The 21,968-nt window shown below is 39.1% G+C and overlaps 1 protein-coding gene across 30 annotated transcripts in view; it reads right to left on the bottom strand.

The window, feature by feature from the left end:
* Positions 1 to 5,301: 5,301 nt before the first annotated feature.
* The window catches only part of F5 (coagulation factor V), a 70,231-nt gene continuing 53,564 nt past the window's right edge, over positions 5,302 to 21,968 (bottom strand). For all 30 annotated transcript variants that reach the window (XM_049112315.1, XM_049112311.1, XM_049112317.1 and 27 more), the window contains 9 exons: positions 19,723 to 19,902; positions 17,548 to 17,664; positions 16,582 to 16,653; positions 15,536 to 15,639; positions 14,964 to 15,119; positions 12,366 to 12,510; positions 10,488 to 10,639; positions 7,455 to 7,637; positions 5,302 to 5,736 (listed from right to left, as the gene is read on the bottom strand). In XM_049112315.1, coding sequence (XP_048968272.1) covers positions 5,590 to 5,736; positions 7,455 to 7,637; positions 10,488 to 10,639; positions 12,366 to 12,510; positions 14,964 to 15,119; positions 15,536 to 15,639; positions 16,582 to 16,653; positions 17,548 to 17,664; positions 19,723 to 19,902 — 1,256 coding nt within the window. In that variant the 3' untranslated portion in view covers positions 5,302 to 5,589. The remainder of the gene's footprint in view (positions 5,737 to 7,454; positions 7,638 to 10,487; positions 10,640 to 12,365; positions 12,511 to 14,963; positions 15,120 to 15,535; positions 15,640 to 16,581; positions 16,654 to 17,547; positions 17,665 to 19,722; positions 19,903 to 21,968) is intronic.

Raw genomic sequence — 21,968 nt, 5'->3', positions numbered from 1 at the left:
CTTCAAAGAGAGCAATAGAAGTGTAGAAATGCTTTTTGTTTTAAAAAGAAGGGTTTTAATATTTTCACATAGCATCAAATATAACCAAACATCTCATTGATCCCCAAACAGGTATTTTTATGTCAATTAATAGGCATTCTTAATAAATATTTATATGTTAATAATTAATAATTCATGTCTACCTGTTTGGGGGGGAATGAATTATAAATGTTACAATATCCATGCTGTGAAAGAGAAACCAGACTAAAAAAGAGGCTGGGAGTCTGATCATCTGGTTTCTAGTTTCACTCTGACACAAACAAGCAATAGTTTCAGGCAATTTGTTTAACCTTTGGGGACTTATTCTTTTCATATACAGGATAACAAAGTTGGAGCTCATGCTCCATCCTCATCTCATCCTCTACTTATTACTCCATATCATTTTCTTGTCCCTGTTATATCTTGGTAGATTCTAGATAAGGAGAGATCCTGTCCCCTTCTTCAGTAGAGGGACCCATGACATAATTTGTGGGGCCCATTGCAAAATAAAAATGTCAGGCTTCTTGTTAAAAAATTATTAAAAATTTCAATGACAACAGAGCATTAAACTAAGCATGGGGCCTCTGTGAGTGTGGGAATTCTTTGTGACTGAACAGATCACATACACCATGAAGCTGGCCCTAGAGAGACCAAAGGAGTTTTTTTTTTTTTTTTTTTTACATTCAGACACTCTCTTCTGCTCTTAACGGAATGAAAATCAGAGAAATCTTGGTAGAACAGTGACATGAATCATTTAAAGAAAGAAATAACAGGAATACAGTATTGGAAAGCAAATGTCTTAGATTGACCAAGATGATAAAATAGTGGCTTATGACTTTCCATCCTCCCACAGATTTGCCAAATATACAGCTACACATGGATCATTACCCTCCGAAAGAAACCTAAAAACCAACTGAGTAACTCCTCCACATCAGCCTACTGAGAAAACACTCACATCAAAATGAGTAGGAAATACTGAGACACAGACTATAAGCCTCACCCCTGGCACAGTGCCTGACAATTGGGAGGGAACTCCCAACTCCCAGAGTTTCCCTGCGAGTGAAGGGTTTGGACCACACATATAGTGCTCCACTTTTAAGGCTACTATTTGAAGGATGGGTCCCCAAATATCCTAGCTCAGAGAGCCAACAGGGTTTGGCATTCATAAGTCCCATAGGACCATAACAAACAAAGAAGCAGCTGTTAAACAGGCACATGAACACTCCTCCCACCTATTCCCCATGGCTCAGTGCAGATGGAGCAGGCAAAGGTGCCCATCTCCCAGTTTTTCCCTGGAAGAGAGTTTGAGTGCAGAATTTCCCAGCTGCTGCCTGAGGGTCTGGCTTCTAATCAGTTTGCATCTGGGTATTGACTGGGATCCTCCAAGGAGACCTAAAGAGCTGGTGGGCACTTGTCCCATATTCCCCCTCTAACTCACTTCAATAATAAAAAACAAACCAAGTTGCAACCTTTTCCCTGGAAAGAAACTGTCCACACATAAGGTGCTCCAAATTTTGTAGTTGCCACTCAAGGAACAGGTTCTCAAGTCACCTAACTAATAGTTACCAGGGCTTGGCATTTACAAATCTCATAGGGTCATATTAAACAACAACAACACAACAACAACAACAACAACAAAAAAGTACTTTTTAAATGGGCACACAAGCACTTTTGCAGCTCTCACTTCCCCAGCTCAGCACAGAAGGAAGAGGCAAACATTCACCTCCCAGTTTCTCCCTAGAAGGCACTTGATTGTGTACCTTCCTAGCTACTGTCTGAGGTTCTGGCTTCTAGTTAGACTGCACATGGGAGCAGGCTGGGATCCTCTCAGGACCTGAAAGAGCTGGTGGGCATGTCTCCTACCATCTCCCCCCAACTTGTGCAGCAGTAAAACCAAGTCTCCAGTTTCTCCCTGGAAGGAGCATGTCCACACATCTAGCACCCCAAATGTTACAGCTGTCACATAAGGGACTGGCTCCCAAATCATCCAGCTCTGGGTGCTGACAGGGCTCAGCATTCACAGGTCATCTAGGATTACACAATACCAAGAGATGGCTCTATATGGGTGTGCAAGCATCTGTAGCAACTATTCTCTCTGGTTCAGGAAAAAGCAAACAAAAACACTCAGTTCCCAGTTTCTCCCTGATGGGGACAAGACTGTACATCTAATATCCTGACTTTCCCAGACATTGTCTGAAGGTCAGCCTTCCAGTTAGCCTGCATTGGTGAGATGATGGGGCAGACAATTAGTTTTCATGAAACTGTGAACAGGCATGTGGGCACTTCTCACATCTTTGGGACAATAATGGGTCTTGGGAGATCTCAATCTACCGTGACCCATAAGAACAAAGACAGCAGAATGGACAATCACAAAGATTTGAGAAGTAACTAGGACCTCAGGCAAGTCTGATTGATGCGGCTCAAGTCTAGTCAGTCAAGACTGGGAGAGATGGCTGTTTCATCTAATGCATAGAAAACAATGCAAAGAGCCGAAGAAAATGAAGAAACAGGGAAATGTGTTCCAAACAAAAAGCAAGATAAATTTTTAGAGACCAACCTTGATGAGGTAGAGATAAGTGATTAATCTGACTGAGAGTTCAAGATAATGGTTATAAAGATGCTCACCCAAATAGGAGAGCAATAAGGGAACAAAGTGAGAATTTCAACAGTGAGATGGAAAATATTAAAAAGTACCAAATGGAAATCATAGAGCTAAAGAATACAATAACTTAAGTAAAGAATTCAGTAGAGGGTTTCAACAACAGACTAGATCAAGTGGAAGAAATGATCAGTGAACTCAAAGTTAGAACAGTGAAAATCATCCAATGAGAGAAGAAAAAAAAAGAAAAGAAAAGAAAGAAAGAATGAAGATAGCTAAGGTACTCATAGCACACTATCAAGTGGACCAATATATGCATTATAGGTATCTGAGAAGCAGAAGAGAGAGAGAAAGGGACAGGAAACTGACTCAAAGAGACAATGGCTGAAGACTTCCTAAACCTGAGGAGAGAAAGAGGCACCCAGATGAAGGAAGCTGAAGTATTACCAAAGAAGATGAATCCAAAAGATACCCACAACAAGACATACTATAATTGTATTGTCAAGTGTTAAAGAAAATGAGAAATCTTAAAATCAGCAACATAGAAGTGACTTGTTATGTATGAGGGAACCCCCATAAGACTATCACCAGATTGTTCAGCAGAACCTTGTAGGCCAGAACAGGGTGGGATGATATATTCAGAGTGCTAAAAAACAAAAAAACAAAACAGCTACCCAGCATAGATATGCTTCAAAATTGAAGGAGAGAGGGATACCTGGGTGGCTCAGCGGTTGAGTGTCTGCCTTTAACTCAGGGCATGATCCCGGGGTCTGGGATTGAGTACCATGTCAGGCTCCTACAGAAAGCCTGCTTCTCCCTCTGTCCATGTCTCTGACTTTCTCTCTCTGTCTCTCATGAATAAATAAACAAAATTGTTAAAAATATTGATGGAGAGAGAAAGATTTTGATGGACTTAAATAAGATCCAACTACATACTACCTGAAAGAGAGTAACTTCAGTGTTAAGGACACATACACACTAGAAGGGAAGAGATTAAATTTTTTTTCCCATGCAAATAAAAAGGGAGCAGTTGTAGTTATAACAGACTAATTAAACATTAAGTCTAAAATGATAGGAAAAATAAGATCAGGATATAAAGGAGTGAGTGGTGGTTGCCAGGGGAAGAAATGGGGAGAAGCTGGTAAAAGGGTACAAATTTTCAGTTATAGGGTGAATAAGTCCTAAGGATTTAATATACTGTATGGGGACTATAATTGGTGATACTGTACTGTGTATTTGAAATTTGCTAAGATAGTAGGTCTTAAGCATTCTGACCAAAATAAAACAAAAAGGTAACTGTGAGGTGATGATGTGTTAATTAACTTGATAATGGGAATCAGCAAGTTGTACACTTAAATATATTATAATTCTATTTGTCAAATGTATTTCAAAAAAAGTGGGAAAAATAATAGAAAGTTAATGTTTTGTGGTGCTGGGCCCAGCCCACTCACAGATGCAATAGGTAACTCTGATAGTCTCTAAAGACGCTTCCAAAGAATTATACTCCTTGGGCTGCACCTGTGACTTGTGTTAACCAATAAGATATCACAGAGTGAGGTTGTGCCAGTTCTGGGCCTCCCTTTTGAAAGCAGCCTCTGCTTCCTAATTCATGACCACTTGCTTTGAGGAGCCTGAGCCACCTTACATGAAGCTCAGTTCCCCTGTTGGAGACATCAAGCAATAGACCACTTGAAAGCCAGCCATGTAATGAGGAGAGGACTGGAAGCCACATGGAGAGTGAGAACCAGCTGTTTCAACATCCAGTTGAGCCTTCTGATGACTCTGGCTATAGTCATATCTGACTATAATCTCACTAGGGACCCCAAATGAAGTCAGCCTTCAAACCACCCAGCAGAGCCCAGTCATCCCACAGAATCCTGAGAGAAAATAAAGTTGTTGCTTTGAACATTAAGATTGGAAGTGGTTTGCTCCACAGGAAGATAGCCTCACCAGTGACCATCTATCCCATGTGACTTCAAGGAGGTCAGAAAGCTCCCCAGTCTCACACTGTCTATAGGACCATTGTATGCCAAGTTCCCAGGGGAGGGAGTGAGGAAAGGGGAAGTTGAAAAGGAAGGGAGAGAAGGCAGAGGTTGGAGCCATGCAGAGAAGAGAACCTCGGCTGCTTGCCAGTCCCAGCACCAACACTTGCCTTTGGGCCAATGGTTCCAATGCTGTTTCTTAGGTTTTAGCTTTCCCTTAGGTGAACTTTGTTTTGAAACAGTCTACCATTGTAGTGACAGCTAGAATGAAGCCAAGGTTACGTGTTCATTTCTCCCATGGTTATTTGGGTTGTGTTCCTCCTCTAAAGATCCCTCACTGAATATCAATAGGTGGGTTAGTTCCAAGGAAGACCAGGCCAGATTTACAGGGTGGGACGACTGAAAACATGCTTATTGGTATCTTTACTCACAGAGGGCCAGAAAGTTCACTGTCATGTAGTTAAGACAGGGTGTTTTAAGCACTTATTATTTCACATGGTATGATTTCTTTTTTCTCTCCATGTCAAGAAAAATCAACCATTTAAAACCTTGTTTCCTTTACTCTTAAATCATTGTTTTTTAAAGGTGGGAGTGAAAGTTATCCAGGTCTATAAATGTCTTTTCAAAAAAGTAATATCTCTTTTTATTAGTGTATGCAAAGTTTTAAAAGAACTATAATGAAGCATGCTAACTACACGAATATTACTTTACATAGCATTTTTAATCATTGTTAAAGACAAGCCATTTGCTCATTGGTTCTTGATATTTTCCCATTTATATTCAGATTAATGAAGAACTAATAGCCTCATCTGGCTGAATTGTAGCAAGGAGTTTACATTGTGAAAGTCTCATATATAAAATTTTATTCTCTAATAGAAAAAAGGGAAATAGTAAAAATTATTAATATTTAAAATAGTTATAAAATACATTTCCCTCTCTAAATGGCTTGGTAACTTTAAGAGTCTTTCCTATGTCTTTGAATATTCAATTCTAGTAAATATCACAGCCAAAGAGTTCCAAGCGAAGTGCAATACTTTGATTCCATGTTTTAGGAATGATGCGGATAAACCTGGAAATAATTGGTGGGTTGAAAAAGTTCTTCACGTGTCCTTTGACATTATTATTTCCTTCGAAAATCTGAAAGCAAAATATGAGAAGATCTTTAATGATGATGTAATGGGTATGAAAATCTTATTGATAATTTTTTTTTGCAATTTTAGTTCAAGCTGAGGACATCGATGAACACATACATTATCAAAGATGATCTTTGGTCAATTATGAAATCACATGCCTAGCAGACATCTTTAGGGATTCCACCTCACTGGCTGGAAAAATAGAGACATTTGACATCTGACATGGTGCTGTGGAGCAGCTATGAAACCATCTCTGCCCATAGCCCCTTGGTAGCTGTGTGACTTTGGGCAGGTGACATATATTCTCTGATTCTCCATTTCCTCACCAGAAAAATGGAGATAACAAAAGTTTACCTCACCTTAAATTAAGATTTTTCAAAAAGTATGTAAATATATGACAGATGCATAGTAAGTGCCAGACAGTGGTTAGTTGTCACCAACATTTAAAGTAAAATGCAACCATGTGTTTTTACTTATTCTTTTTTGGCAAATGCCTTCTATCCTCACTTGAACTGTGTTTCATGCCTTTTTTTCCTTTTAGCATCCCCAGCAGGTTCCCCAACATTTACACACAGCAGAAGCTAAGTCACTATTTGTTTATGACAACGATGCTTACCCAGCTATAGAGACACTTTAGTACAGTGACAGATAAAACCAGCCAAACCAACCAACCGACCAACCAACCAATCAACTGACTAAACAAACATCTCAGGAACTTAAAAAGAGAGAGAAGTTCAAATTTATTCACCAAGATAAGTGCTGAGCCCAGGATGAGCATCCAGTAAAGGTTTATCCCCTTCTGTGTTGCCCCTCCTACTGGCTCCAGCCTGATTTCCCTTCCTGGAATTTTAGACTCACCACCTTAGATATGCCCCCAGGAGCATTTTAGAATCAAGGAATTAAGGACTATAATGGAGTAGTTCGTCTTGCAAGAAATTAGTTTCTTCATCAGTGAGGATAACAACTGTCTCCTGCTTAATAATATGATACACAATGCTTCATGGCTGTGGGTATTTGATCAGTCAATAATAACAAGTATACCCAAGGTAATGCTAATATGATGTTATTTCACAGTGGAGGGTTTTCTAGACCCATGTTATGGACTGCATGTTGGTGTCCCCCTCAAAATAATACATCGAAACCCTAATCTTCAGTGGGATAGTATTAGGAGGTAGAGCCTTTGGGAGGTAATTAGGATTAGAGCAGGTTGTGATGGTGGGGGCCATCCTGATGGGATTAATACAAAAAGAGGAGAAGACGTGGGATCTCTCTTCCTGCACCAAGGAAGGCCATGGGGGAACATAACCAAGGAGAGAGCCTTCATCAGGAACCCAACCATGCTGGCACCCTTCTCTAGGATTCCAGCCTTCAAAACTGTGAAAGAGAAGTGTTTGTGGCTTTCAACTATGATCATTTATTACAGCAGTGCAAGCCCACTGAGAGACAGCTCTTTACCATCTTTCTCAATCAGAGCTAATGATGGCTCATACCTCTCCCTGGTGTTTGGTTCTATTTCACAGGTGGCCCAGCCACTGCTGAAAGATAGTCCGCATGGTCTCTGTCCCCACACCAGCTACCTGCCAAGCTAGGGTTCGGACTTATTAGAGAGGAGGTGCATGTCCGCACATATTTGTCAAAGGCAAAGAGCTATTTGCAAATATAGGTACTTCTCTCATAGCAGTTTGTGAATTGCTTTGTTGTTGCCAGGACAGCACCCTATACCTTGTCCACCATGGAGGATTTCTGCCTGTAAGGCTTCCATTCCATTCCCTGGTCACTGTAGTGGATGGTGTAGCTTTTCACATACATTTCAGAGGACAGAGACTTGCAACCCTGTGTTACAATCGCAGTTATTTTCTTGATTTTGAGCAGATCAATTTGTAACCACTGTTTGTTGTTGTTTGCCTGTAAAAATGATGAGGACACATGAATAAGGCAGATATTAAATCCTTTGATTTTTTAAACCAAGGTATCAAAATGTGCAGCGCTCAAAAGCATTTCTTTTCTCTCATCCCTTATGATTTTCTATCTCCTAAAGGACTTCCCTGTTCCCTCTTCTTTGTTGTTGCAGACATATATAAACTTTTACTAGAGTATTTCATATCTTGTACAATAATGGTTTATTTGTTTATATCCCTTACTCTTTGAAGGCAAGGATCTATTGTGTTTCAATGTATAGCACACAGTTGGTATTCAGCGAATATTGCTGAATGAATAAATGAATGAATCTTGAGAAAAAAATTAGATTGCTAAATCATCTGTAAATATTATTTTCTTAAACATATTTGTTTAAATGCCATGATGATATTGCTGATGGGTTATCTGGGAAAGGATTGAATAGTATCCTCTCTAACTTATTTTAGAAAAGTCCCACTTTTCTTTCCATCACTTCTGTCAACTAGGAGGAATAGTCCAATTTCTTCTTTTCTGATATTTCAAATAAATGTAATATTTGAAATACCTGATAAAGCCGTGCCTAGGACTTGATATGGCATGATAGATATCCTGTCTCTGGCCTAACAAAATGCCTAATCACATGTTTGCTGACACATACTGGAGAAAGAGGATCAGAAAGACTGAGTTTTAGAGTAATCAGAGACAATTTTTCGCCTTTGGAGGATACATCATGCCCCATAGTCTCATTCAGTTCTATATGAAATAGTGAATATTGATGTATTTCTTTAACATCACTTATGTGTACATGTATGTATGTGTATATGTTTATACACATATATATGTATATATTCATATATTGTATGTATTTTTAAAGCAACTTGATTGAATTAAAATTATTGTATTAATTTTTTTTTGTTAATTTTGTAATATTCTCTAGTGACATTTGGTGGTTTCTTAGTGTATCACCAGGCTGAATAGTAACCAATCCAGGTTGTACTAGTGATACAGAGGCAGATATCTAGAGGGTTTTTGAAGGTATAAAAAAATTTTTATAGACATAAAAGAGGTAGAGACACCTCAGTTTGTATGTGTGCCTGCATAGTGTCTAGCCTCTCTAAAGAGACCCTATAAAGACATCTAATCTTAATAGAAGATTAAGTGAAATGGTTATAATTTAGAATTCCAGATTTGAAATAATGGCATTAAAAATTAGAATTAGTATTTCATCTTTGAAGCCATTATTATATCACAAAGACTAAAAGCAGATTATATACAGAACAAAATTTTCCAAAAAGCTGTAAAATACAAGGTAGGGTGACAAAGTTATTCTATGAATAGATCTAAAGGGTTTTCTGGGGAAAAAAAAATGGATGAGATCCTTTCTCCTTAACTTTTTCTTTTATTTTTTTATTATTTTATTTATGTAATGATATAAATGCAATGCAATATAACATTATTACTTTTATTATTTTAACTTCTTTAGGTCTCTTTTACTACTCTGCAAAATTGCAAAATGAGGTGTTTGCATGGCTTCAAATGGTGGGAGGGCCAATGACCTGTTAATCGGGAATATAGGCTTCCTGATTCTCCCACCAAACTAAGCTAAAATGATTTAATCTCTTTTGTGTTTAAATTTAAAAAGGAAAGACTAGACTGGATGCTTTGTAAACCCCTTGCCGTTCTTACATTCTGTGAGTCTGTGATGGACCAGAAATTAGTTTTGAGACACAAATGTCAGTTCCCAAGACTACCTGTATGGGGTCCATCCAAGCTCTTCTGTTTTCTCCACTACCACCACAACTCTCTTTCCATTGCTAGCAGCTTAACATAAATATAGGACCTGGGATTCTATGGAGTCCAGGGAACTAGAATGTAGGTATCTCAAGGGAGGGACATCAGAGGATAGAAAATAAGGAAGGGTTAAGTTGATTGATAGAATCATTCTGATTTTCGATGCCATTGAGATTTTTCAAGTCAGTTGAAGAGTGAAATGAAAATGAGCAAAGTATTAACCATTAGCCTAAAAGTAAGTCACTGGAATTATTCAATGGGCTAATATTAGGGGCAATATAATTCTCTGGAAGATGCTTATTAAACTTAGGCCACTGATTTACAACCCTGGTTTTGCAGCATTTTGCCATGCCTCCAACTGTCTAAAGGAAAGTCACAAAGTTCTCAAAAAAAAAAAAAATGGGAACAAAGAAATCTAAATAGCACTATTAAGAAAATGAAAAGTATTGCTAAATTTGAAAAAAGAAAGTGTTGCAATCTAAATCAATTATCACTAACATGAGTTGTTTTAATTAGGAGTTGGCAAACTACAGCCCAATGGCCATGTTGGGCCCCTTGCCTATTTCTGTAAATGAAGTTTTATTGGAACATGGCCATGCTCATTTATTTATTGTTTATAGCTGTTTTCCTGCTACAATGGCAGAGTTGAGTAGTTATGACTGAGAACGTATGGCTCACAGAGTCTAAAATATTTATTATCTGGTCTTTTGTGGAAAAATTTTCCCACCCCTGATCTAAATCAAGACTAGACCAAGAAACTCAGAAATGATTAAAAAAGAAAGAAAGAAAGAAAGAAAGAAAGAAAGAAAGAAAGAAAGAAAGAAGAAAGAAGAAAGAAGAAAGAAAGAAAGAAAGAAAGAAAGAAAGAAAGAAAGAAAGAAACCTCTCTGAGCCAAAATCAGAGTTAAAGTTATCAAGTCAACAGATATTCTAGATTCTCAGACGTAGGATCATAATCTGCAGAAACAGATTATATTCTGATTTCCCAGGATCCCCATGTTCTCTTTAGTGAGGTCCTTTGTTTTCTTCTGGAAGACTGAGTGAACTCCATTCATAGGCATATTTTACCTTGGCTTGCCAGGCATTCACACGACCCTGGGCATTAAGACGGGCACGGAAGGGTTCCCAGTAATCTCCCCACCAAGATTTTTTAAATGAGGAGGCTGTGATTTGCTTGTTTTCTATCTTTCCACTTTCCATGCCCAGCGGCGTGGAGCATCCTGTCAAAAGAAAAATAATGTGATTAATTATGCCCCACCAGTATTCCTTGCATGGTATTTTGTACTTGCAGAGGAGACAAGAAATAATATCTCTACTAACAATAAAAACAACCATTGCCAGCAATGGATAGTTATTGCCCACATGCCAAATCCTATTTTTAGGCTCTACATGTATTACTTGATGCTCCTAATTACCTCCATTTTACAAATAGGAAAACAAAAAAAGCACAGCAAGAAAAAGGAACTTGCCTGAAGTAACACTACTAGAGGAATCAGAAACTAAATTGGAGCCCAGGAAGTCTGACACCCAAACACCATGTTCTAAATATTTAAACTCATTTTCTTCCTTCAGAGAGCTATGGAAGCTTCTGTCTTTTCTTTGAGGTAGAAAATATTCCTACACTGTCTATGTATATAACAGTATATTCTATTTCTCTGTCTTAAAAAAGCTATAAAGAAGAAGATACAGTGGACCCTTGGTCATCACGTTCAACAGTTTATTTTAAACTCTTTGAGGATGATTCCTGTTATGCACCATTGGGAATTTTGCCAACGTGTGCACTTTAATGTTAGTCCTCAGGCTGTCTGTGAACATGAGAAACATAACTGCCCATCATCATCATCACCTCTGTGATGCTTTGTTCTTGTTGGTAAATCATGCAGACATTTTCTTGAAGTGATATCTTTCTTCATGAAAAAAAAGATAAAAAAAAACCTACTGCTAATAGTGATTATATCAAGAAAATGAGGGTTTTTTTTAAAGTAATGCTTCTTGAATAGAAAATGTTTTGAATAGATTAATAGTGCTGATTATCACATTTTAGAGCAGTTTAAATCTCTGATCTGAGTAAACTACCATTTACATCATATACCACATAGAAAGAAAAAAAGTGACCCTTAAAAATCTTTGTTTTATATAGTAGAATTTTAGTATGGTCATTTATGATTACCTGGATTTATTTATACCACAGATCACATTATATCCCCTGAAAAATACCAGCTTACATAAAAAAAAGCCTGACTACCTAAATAGGGAGCCAAATGGAATGTAGAGTTTAATCAAAGTTTCAGGAAGTTTGGGGGTGCGTGGGTGGCTCAGTCAGTTAAGGCTCCAACTCTTGATTTTGGCTCAGAGTTGTGAGATAAAGCCCTGCCTCAAGCTCCACACTGAACAGGGAGTCTGCCTGAGATTCTCTCTCTCCTTCTCCTTCTGCCCCTCCCCACCAGCACATACACACATACTCTCTCTCTCTCTCGAATGAATAAATCAATCTTAAAAAAATGTTGCAAGAAGTTGGTAAGCACTTTAGATTTTTAAAGCATTCATTGAACATCTAATATATGCCAGTAATGTTGCTAGATACTTTCATTACATTAAAGTCTGAGTGACCTGTGGACTTCGGAAGAGTCAGGCCTAGTCTGAAGCTTAGTTCTTATTGAAATAGCCTGATGGAAGTTATTCTAAGCTAGGGCTTTTCCTTGGAGGGTCAGGGCACTGTCCCTGCCATCCTGGTACTGTTAAGAGATGGTACCTACCCTCTGGCTGCTAGAACCAGTCTTGGTCTAGGTCACAATGAGAGTTTACCCGAGCAGAAACTGTTTCACCAAGGTTTTTACTAGGCACCTCTGTGATTGAAGAGAACTAAAAATTCTACACATTCTTCATATCTACTAAAGCTGGATTCTCTGAGAGGCATTCAAGACATAATGCATCTTAGTTCCTTACCGTTAACCTCACAACCTTGCAGCTCCAATCGAAGAGCAGGTCTATTATAGGATCTAGTTGGAGTGATCCTAATATATCTAGCCACAATAGGTGGGTCAAAATTATTCTCTTTTATTGTAGAGGCATCTGAATTGCCATCAAAATACTAGAGGAAAAAAAGGAAAGCTTAGTTATTAAACAATTATCTATAAAGTAATTTTATAATAAAATTTCAGTTTAACTTAATATTGTCATATTAAGTTTTCATGTGGCCTGAATTAAACCTTAGTCTTAAGAAATTGGAGATACATTCAATTCAGGAAGATGGTGTACATATACTTTGCCTTGTATCTCCTGCTGAGTACAGCTACAACATAAGAAGCCTCTGAAAGGTGGAGAGAAGAAGGCAGACTGGCTAACGTCCTTGGGACTCAAGGAACAACATGGTGCTGGGCTCTCCGGGTTTTATTTTGTCTCATATATCCCAGACTGGGAATCCAGCAACCAGGAAACACCAATAAGTACAGACAAAAGAAAGTTCTAGTGAAAGCTTCCTTCCTCCAGTCACACAACCAGGAAAGACCAGTCTAGAAAGACAGAAAATTTTCAGACAATAATTGCTCTACTTCTAACTAAACATTGTAGAAAACACTTGGCTCTTCCTCCACCCAGAGCAGTAAAGGCCAAGTTGAAGAGCCTAGACTTCCATGCTCATAAAACTGTAACAAGACACCTCCAAACACTCACTGGGATTGCATCAGAGAAAGCCAAATAGGAACCCAGGATTTTCATCTCCGCCAGCTGCTAATAAGGCTCCTACCACTGTAGTACCAGTGAAGACTACCCCATTTCCACCCAACAGCAAAGAGGAGTGGTCCTCCCTCATTGGGGAAGCTGGACTTCGAAGTCTACCTGGCAGTGATGAGGTGTGCCCCTGCCCCTTTCCTCGCTGGACCAGTGTCAGAAAGATTCAGCTAAAACAGAAGAGAAGGGAAGCAAGACTGAAGACCAGAAAAATAATAAAGGCAGTGAAACAGCTAGTTCTTTGAAAAGATTAAAAAAAATAAGGCAAAAAAAAATAAGGCAAATATCTAGCAAGAATGAGAAAGTAAAATGAGAAGAGATGCACATTACTAATATCAAATTCAATAGGCAATATCGCTGTAGACTCTACAGACATCAAAAGCATAAAAGAATACTACAAACACCTCTATCCACATAAATTTAACAACTTAGAGGAAATTGATCAATTATTGTAAAGCACTATCTCAACTTATCCAGTATGAAATAGATCATTTGAACAGCCAGTAACTAGTAAAGAAATTGAATTCATAATTTAAAAGATCCTGGGGCAGCCTGGGTGGCTCAGCGGTTTAGTGCCGCCTTCAGCCCAGGCCTTGATCCTGGAGACCCAGGATTGAGTCTCACATCAGGCTCCCTGCATGGAGCCTGCTTCTCCCTCTGCCTGTGTCCGCCTCCCTCTCTCTCTTCTTTCTCTGTCTCTCTCTCTCATGAATAAATAAATAATCTAAAAAAAATATCCTGGAAAAGAAACCACTAGGCCCATGTAGTTTTACTGGTGAATTCTACAAATATTTAAAGAACACCAACTCTAGAAAATCTTTCCCAAAACACAGAAGAGCATGCTTCCCAAATCATTTTATGAAGCTAGTATTACTCTGATATCAAAACCAGAGAGTCAAAAAAAAAAAAAAAAACAACAACAAAAAACCAGAGAGTACAAAAAAATAAAACTATACACCAACATTCCTCATGAATATAAGTACAAAAGTCTTTAAGCTATGAACTCTAACTGTAATCTGTGTTCTCTCCAAAACTGATTAGTAGGAAGTATAAGTTGAGATTTTCAGGATCTATTCTAAGGTATAGTGCAAATAATTTATTATTAGAGATAGCTAATAATACAGATACTAGAAAAATAGTCAATGATTTACAGGAAAAATGAAACAAATTTAAAGTTATCAGCATAATAATGGCAGACTGACTCCTTACATTCTGATAGCTCTCTTTGGAAAGGGGGTTATGAAGGAGTTTGGGACTGGTACACATGGGATATTGGGAATAATTCTGGCTGAGCCTCTGAAAGACCCAGAAAGGGATTGTCATTCCTAAGGCAGAGCAGAAAAAAAGTCTGAAAAACACACTGCCTCTGAGCATAACTGGCATTAACATTGCTATTTCCTTCAAGTCCACTGAAACAAAGAACAAAATAAAATGTAAAAGTTAGTATAATCAAAACTCTTGGAGGCCAGTTTTTAGTGTGAGCTCCTTAAAAGCACAAGACCAGATATTCTACTCTGTCCTACACCATCTGCCAACCTAAGAGTCTGGGTATTTAGTTTGATCAAAAAGTGGGCTTTTTATGGAGTTTTGGAGTCTCAGGTCAGACTTATCGCTTTAACTTGTAATACCAGACCCTCATTTTGCCACTTTCTTGCATAAGGCCCGAAGAAAGACATTTGTATTTCTCCCATCCAGAAAGGTATTTTTTTTTCCAGAAAGGTATTTTTAAAAAAGACATAGTGATAGGCATAGTCATAGTAACCTAGTGACCCCAGGGTGTGTCTTGAGATTCAGAAAGAAACGAGGCACACAGACCATCACATTCCTTGTACTGTTGCCTTTGAAGATCTGCCAGTTTGTCCGGTCAGAGCTGTATGCCACATAGAACTCCATGGTGTAGTAGGACTTCAGATACTGTTTGGCACCTTGTGTCTGGATCCCTGTGAATACGACCTCCCTCTGCATGTCTATCTGCAATATAGCAAAGCCATTAAACAGAACTGTTCTTGTCAACAAGTCACACAATTAAGTCCTTCCTTAATTCGTTGTGTAACCAGCTTTCTTTAGAACCAAAAAGTCAGCACCTAAGGTCTTAGCAAACTAATAAAATGGCTAGATACAATCCGTAGTTGAGCACAGGGTACCTGGACTTAAATCCAGCTGTATGTGACTTTTGGCAGGTAATTAGTCCTCTGTGCCTTAGTTTTTGCATCTGTGAAAAAGATATCTAGGGTATTACTAGAACTAACCTCATATGGTTCATTTTGACTATGTAAAGTACTTAGGATAGTGCCTAGAACATTGCAAGAACAACAAAGAGAAATTATTAAATCACCCTCACTTTATTATAATGGTACTGTAAATATTGTCAGGTTTATAAGATATACCTGGATCCAAGGTTTAGAGTCAAGTTCTGTTGAAGGTTTTTCTGGGATCCAAGCATTATATGACCCACCATTATTTAATCTTGCTAATTTGGGCTCCCAATAACCTAAGTCCAAAAAAAGAAAAAAATTATTTTGAATTGAAAAACAAAAACATATAACTAGCAATTTCCCAAGTAAGTTTAGTACCAGTGGAAGACCAGATCTCTGCAGGAGCTTCTACTGAATTTAAGAGACCAGACAGTTGACATAGGCCTCAGCTACTAAGTCAGTTCATGGTGATGAAATCTTCAGGTCTGCTTGGTCAGTTGTCAACTACCACCCACCTCCTTTCTTGTACAGAAGTTGTGTTTATCTTTTCTCACTTATGTTAATGTGGTTGTTGCTGAGTGTGCTTGCTTATGGGGAGGGTGTGGAAGGACTTATGGGAGCCTCATTATCCCTTGCAACTGACCTCTTGGTCCTAGGAAGGGATTTGAGGCAGAGAGAGGAAATTTAGGAGATCCTGACAGACTGGATGATCAGCAAAGTTTCTTGAATGGGTGAGTGGCTGGCACAAGAAAGAGCCCTATTAACAGGGAGAACAGTATCTGGCCATAAGACCTTGTAAATCTGACTGTAATATTACGCTTGTGATCAAACCTGGGACGAGGATGAATGGGGAAAATTTTGGAAACAGGCACATGATCATAAGAGTAAGGGATTCACTCCTTGTTCAATCCCTGCTGAGAGGTTGTACTGCTTGCATAGAGATTCTGAGGACCCCTCGCTCTTGGTCTTTCCCGGGACAGACTCTTTGGGAACATTATACACCAGAGAGGGTGACAGTGATAAAGGAGTGTCAACAGGTTTTAGTGCCTATCATATTGCTCCTTCCTCTACCAGATGAGCACCTCAAGATGGAGCTGCTTTACCATGTGGTAGAGAAAAGCCTGGAGAGGAGTCATGATCTATAGATTAAATAGGCAGGGTTGTCATGAGTTGTTTTTCAGGCTGTGTACTGCATAACTGTAGGATATGCTTCCAAAGTCTATGATGCTGCTACTTACCCAAATGCTCAGAAGCCTTGATTTGTGAATCAGCTATGATGCCAGTGCTTAGTCCCATTGGCATCTTACATTCTACAAAACAAAGCAAACCAGAACAATGAATAATTTTTGCTTAGAAAATACACATAACAAAAAAAAAAAAAGAAAATACACATAACAATGTAAAAGTTCCATGGCTAGAGATTATACCCTTGGTGGGTCAGCTGGTTTCATCTACCTTGTATGGTACTGACTTAAAATATGCCTGGTTATAAAATGGTCAATGTACTAGCAAGACTGGTGCTTTAACAGAAATAGTGACATCCTAGAGGAAAACATGGAAATCCTGAAGCATTTAGTTTTAAACTGATTTCCATCAGTTTATATCTTGAAATAAACAATTTATACAACATTAAGTATTACCCCTTATAAGTCTACATTCCCAAAAGTTGACTTGAAAGTTAGAGTTATTTACATTCTGATCACAAAAGAAAATGCCAGCTACTGAGATATCTGGATATTGACACGGTACTTGTTACTTAACAGATACTTTATAAATGCTGGCTGGCTGACTTGCTTGGCTGGAGGGGTAGACAGATGGAAATGATTTCTCAAATACTGAAATGCCAAGTTCAGAGACTATCCCAGTCATTGTTGAATTCCAGGTATCTTTTCCCCTCTCTATTCTAGGAGACTGGAAAATTCTCGCATTCTCTTTCCCACGAATTTCACATCATGAAGGAAGATACTTTATATTGGTTCCCCAACTGAGAAGAATGCCTTTGGGCTGAAACATGTGATTTAAGTTTCCTAGAAGACTCATGTTTGCAGTGCAATCAGATATGGGTCAGAATAAAAGTAGTTACTGGTACACACGATGCCTCTGTCATGCAGAGTTCTCAGAGCTCAATATTTCCACTCTAAAAGTTAATAATGTTCTAGCAGGGACCCTCCTGCTAAAAATATCATGTGGCTCTTGGATGGTACCTCTGTCTATGATGAGAAATGGTGTTTGCATCCCTGCTCTCTGGTTTTCTCCAACCTCTGTGTTGAGGAGCCACCAACCAGGTTTTGATGACTTCATTTCAAGAGTTTTAAATGAACCTAAAATAGACAGTGAAGGACAACGTTAACCACCCCAAGTTAACAATATTAGTTGGCAGCTATCAAAGAATCCTAACATCCCTGCACCTCAAGAGGCTTTAGAAAAGAAATGAAAAATGATCTATTTCTCTTTAGGCAGGACCAGAGGTGTAAACGAACAGATAAAAACAAAACAGCAATACACATATACATTAGTAAAAATAAATTGCCCCAGGACCTTAAAAAAATCTCCAACACCCCTTACTAGAAAGAAACTTTCATTTATCTACATATAACATCACAAGCTAACCCCTACATAATACAGTTTCTGAGTTCTAAGTATTAAAACAACCTTGAATGACTTATCATTGGGCCTCAAGACTACTGTGCATGTTTCCTTTCTCTCCCTTTATTTCATTAGTTTTTTCTTTTTTATGAGAAAATTAAAGTCAAACATTCTTCTCCCATATTTTCAAGTTTACATATTTGGATAGAGATGCACATAAATTGTTTCAGAAAATCACTGAAAGAATGACATTTCTGAAACTTCTGATTGTCCATTCTGATATTTAATGCTTCCCATTGCCAGTTAATTCTGAAATTCTGCTGACTGTAATTCATGTCTATTTTCCAGATTGTGAGTTAAAATTAATAGCTGATGGTCATCCTCCTTTAATACCAGGAAAAGATTCTAGCCTCCCACACTCCAATACAGGTATTTAGATTTGAAGGTTTAGATGGGCCAGCCAATTCCAGCTTCTCAGTGTTTCACACAGGCTTGTGGGAAGGGGGACCCATCTGGCAATTTTACATCCAGTGAAAAGTCAGGAATAAGTCTGGCCTAATCCCCTTCATCTCTGATTTTTTAATTAAAAAAATTTTTTTTTAATTTATTTACGTATGATAGTCACAGACACAGGCAGAGGGAGAAGCAGGCTCCATGCACCGGGAGCCTGATGTGGAATTCGATCCCGGGTCTCCAGGATCGCGCCCTGGGCCAAAGGCAGGCGCTAAACTGTTGCACCACCCAGGGATCCCTCCATCTCTGATTTTAACAGAGTGAGTCTTTATAGCTTTATTAGTGAGCCACAGCCTGAATGGAGCAAACAAGAATACCCTTTCCCCATCCTTAACCAAACCAGTCCCAACTGGACCTGCTGTACCTTTCAGAGGCTGACTCACATAGCAACTTCTCCATCCAAAGTACTGGCAAGGGATGCCTGTCTGCCTTCACTAGCTTCTCACAGCATTTGTGGAAGATAGGCTACTTGTGAAAAATGCAGTGTCCCTGGCACCTGCCCAAGATCTAGCAGATCAAAGTCTTTGAAAGCAAAATCTCTGCCTTAGCATTTGCATTTTAACCAGCTTCCTAGAATTTTACTATGCCTGTTACAGTTTGAGAGTCCATGGCATCTAGCACTCATACCCCTACTCACACAGAGATACACCTACAAACAACTCATTGGCACATAAAAATCCTTTGTGATTTTTTTTAAAACCTTCTCATTATTTTGTACATGAAAAGCTCTAACTACCCTTCTTATTCTTTAGCTTTTATGATCATTAAAAAATTCCCCCTCCTACCAAACAGCCTCATGAGTCAGTTTAAGATTAAGATTCCTGTAGCTGTTTGCCCAAAGATATCAGAGTGAGAGTGTGAGGAATAGAATTCAAGAATGCAAGAATCCCCAAACCCTAGGAAGTTTTTAATCTCCTTCCCAACAGAAAGCTTTCACTGCCTGAGCCGTGTGGGATTCATTTCGTAATCTGTTTAAGACCTGGCCTAAGTGACCCAGAGTGGTTTGGAAAAAACTGCCTAAGACATACCATCTTTGTAGAACTGAGTTGAGCCACACATTTAGCCTGTGTGGTGCTATAAATAGTGAATGCATTAGCTGGCTCTTTTGTACTCTGTATTTTGTTTGAGGATAAGTCTCTGCTCATGATCTCTGCCAGAACCCATGCCTGACTCTTAGGCAGTAAATGCACAGGGGGGAATGAGGGACAGTGACAGTTGCCAAGATTGCCTCCTCTAGCCATTTTTCATCAGGGACCTCTTTTTATTGTGCACTTCTTTACCAGGCAGCAGGGGCCAGACCCCTAGCTGGTGCTGTTGAGTGCCATTTTCCAGCAAGGTCTGGCCATGAAAATGAACCACATGGATGTCTCGGGAGCCGCCCATGTTCAACAGATGCAACCTCACCCACTCTTGCTCGTACATTCTCAGGCCGGGCAAGTTGTAGGTCATCCCATTGATGGCTGAAAGGACAGAGAGTTGCGATCAGTTAGAAATCTGTGTACACCAGCAGAGAGGCGAGTAAGGAGGTCTGAGGCATCCCAGCTACAACCCATCTTCCTGTCACTGTGACTACCCAGGCACAATAAGGACCCCTGTGTGTCCTGATATCAGTGAGAGGCTAAAACAGGTCCTCTTCACACTAGCCAACAGCAGTTTCCTGCAGTTTGTCACTCTCCAACCCCCACTTCACACTTCCCTTGCTCTGTATTTCACTCACTTACCCTTGATATTTACAGTGTAGATTTTCCTGTGCTACAAAAACACAAATATGAGCCAGATAAGTGACTCCAGTGGTTAGAGGAAAGAGAGTGAGGGGGTACACAAAAATCATTGCAAGGCTGCCTAAATTTAGAGATAGTTCCAGGCAAAATCAGGAAGGCAGACCACTGAGGTTCATGTTTATTCATTTGTATGATAGCTCCTCTGCCCTTTTCCCAGCTTAAATGTCAAGGGTTCTCAGGCTTCATCCACTCTCTGCTCAGTGAAACATATGTGAGAATGTATGTGTGTGTGTATGTGTGTGTGAATGAGTGTGTGTGCTTAAATCATCTGGTGAGCTTAATCACCTTAAAAAATAATACAAAATTTTAATGATATAGCTTTGGGCTCCCATGTATTTAACTGAGATTGAAGTGAGTGAAGTTTTTATTAGTGATATTGTCTAAAGTTAAAAGAACTACGATGGAATTTCAGGAACTGAGCAAGTGAATTCGGGGAGGAAGAGGAGTTGAGATCATCTTGGCACCTTCAAGGTTACACCAGGCATGAGAGCACCTATCTTCCCACTCCTAATGCCAGTCCTTACTCCCTCATCAGGGCAGGACATAGATCTCAAGTGATTATCAGGTCAGCATTGCTAAATCATTACATTAGGATATGGAATGTAGACACTCAACATAGCAGGTGCTCAGTAAACATTTGATAAATTTTTTTTTTAAAGGATGTATTCTTTTTTTTTTAATTTTTATTTATTTATGATAGTCACAGAGAGAGAGAGAGAGAGGCAGAGACACAGGCAGAGGGAGAAGCAGGCTCCATGCACCAGGAGCCCGACGTGGGATTCGATCCAGGGTCTCCAGGATCGCGCCCTGGGCCAAAGGCAGGCGCCAAACCGCTGCGCCACCCAGGGATCCCAACATTTGATAAATTAAACTGAGTGATAGAATTTGTTCATTTATTCACTAATTCAGTAAACAATTACTGAGCGCATACTGCAAAAGGCCAGGTGCTGAGTTTGAAGCTGGGAACTCAGGTGGTCTGCTCCATTAAATACCCTGATAAATACTATACCATGGGGATTACCCAATTATAGAGACTTCAACTACAATGCATTTAAAACTAAACCATACTGGATGTATTTTACTCTTTCTTTGAGGAATTGGGAAGCAGTGGCTTGAGGGTTCTCAGACATTACAGGATAGCTAAGAGACCACCAGATCTGATTCTGAGGCCTATGCTTTCCCATGAGGTTGGAAGATTTCAGGAGAGTTTGCTTCCCACCCCTGAGACCAAGTGCCATGGATTAAAAAGCCTAGAAATGGTAGGAGAAGAGAAAAGGAAGTTCTGCTTGGAGTTTATCAATTAGCTTTCCACTAATTCTATTTTAGAACACCTAATAGAATCTTTTTAACCTTGTGCGATAAGCAGTCAGGGGGTAGGGTTTTAGAGCAGATCATAAATCATATTGTTTATGTCTCTACTCCAAAGTGTTGATATGGGTGAGATCAGATTGTATTCCACATGAACAGAAGTTTAATGAGAAAAGTAGAGTTAAGAAGGGCAGCCCAAGTGTAAATGGGCCAGAGGGGGCAGTATAGACCTACTTAGCCTTGGTGAATTATGGTGGCAGTGAAGTGGATGTTGTGTATGTCTTTATTATTATTATTATTATTATTATTATTGTTATTATTATTATTATTCCTTAAGCAATAGCAACTTTCTCCTTTCCTGTTACATGGAATGACTGACTGACCCCTACCCAAAGCATAGATCCTTCATGTCAGAAATCTTGCAGCTATCCCCTACA

This window comes from Canis lupus, chromosome 7 (assembly GCF_003254725.2).
Source record: "Canis lupus dingo isolate Sandy chromosome 7, ASM325472v2, whole genome shotgun sequence".
NCBI lineage: Eukaryota > Metazoa > Chordata > Mammalia > Carnivora > Canidae > Canis > Canis lupus.
Note: the sequence above shows the minus strand (reverse complement) of the source record. Positions and strands in the feature narration are given on the sequence as shown.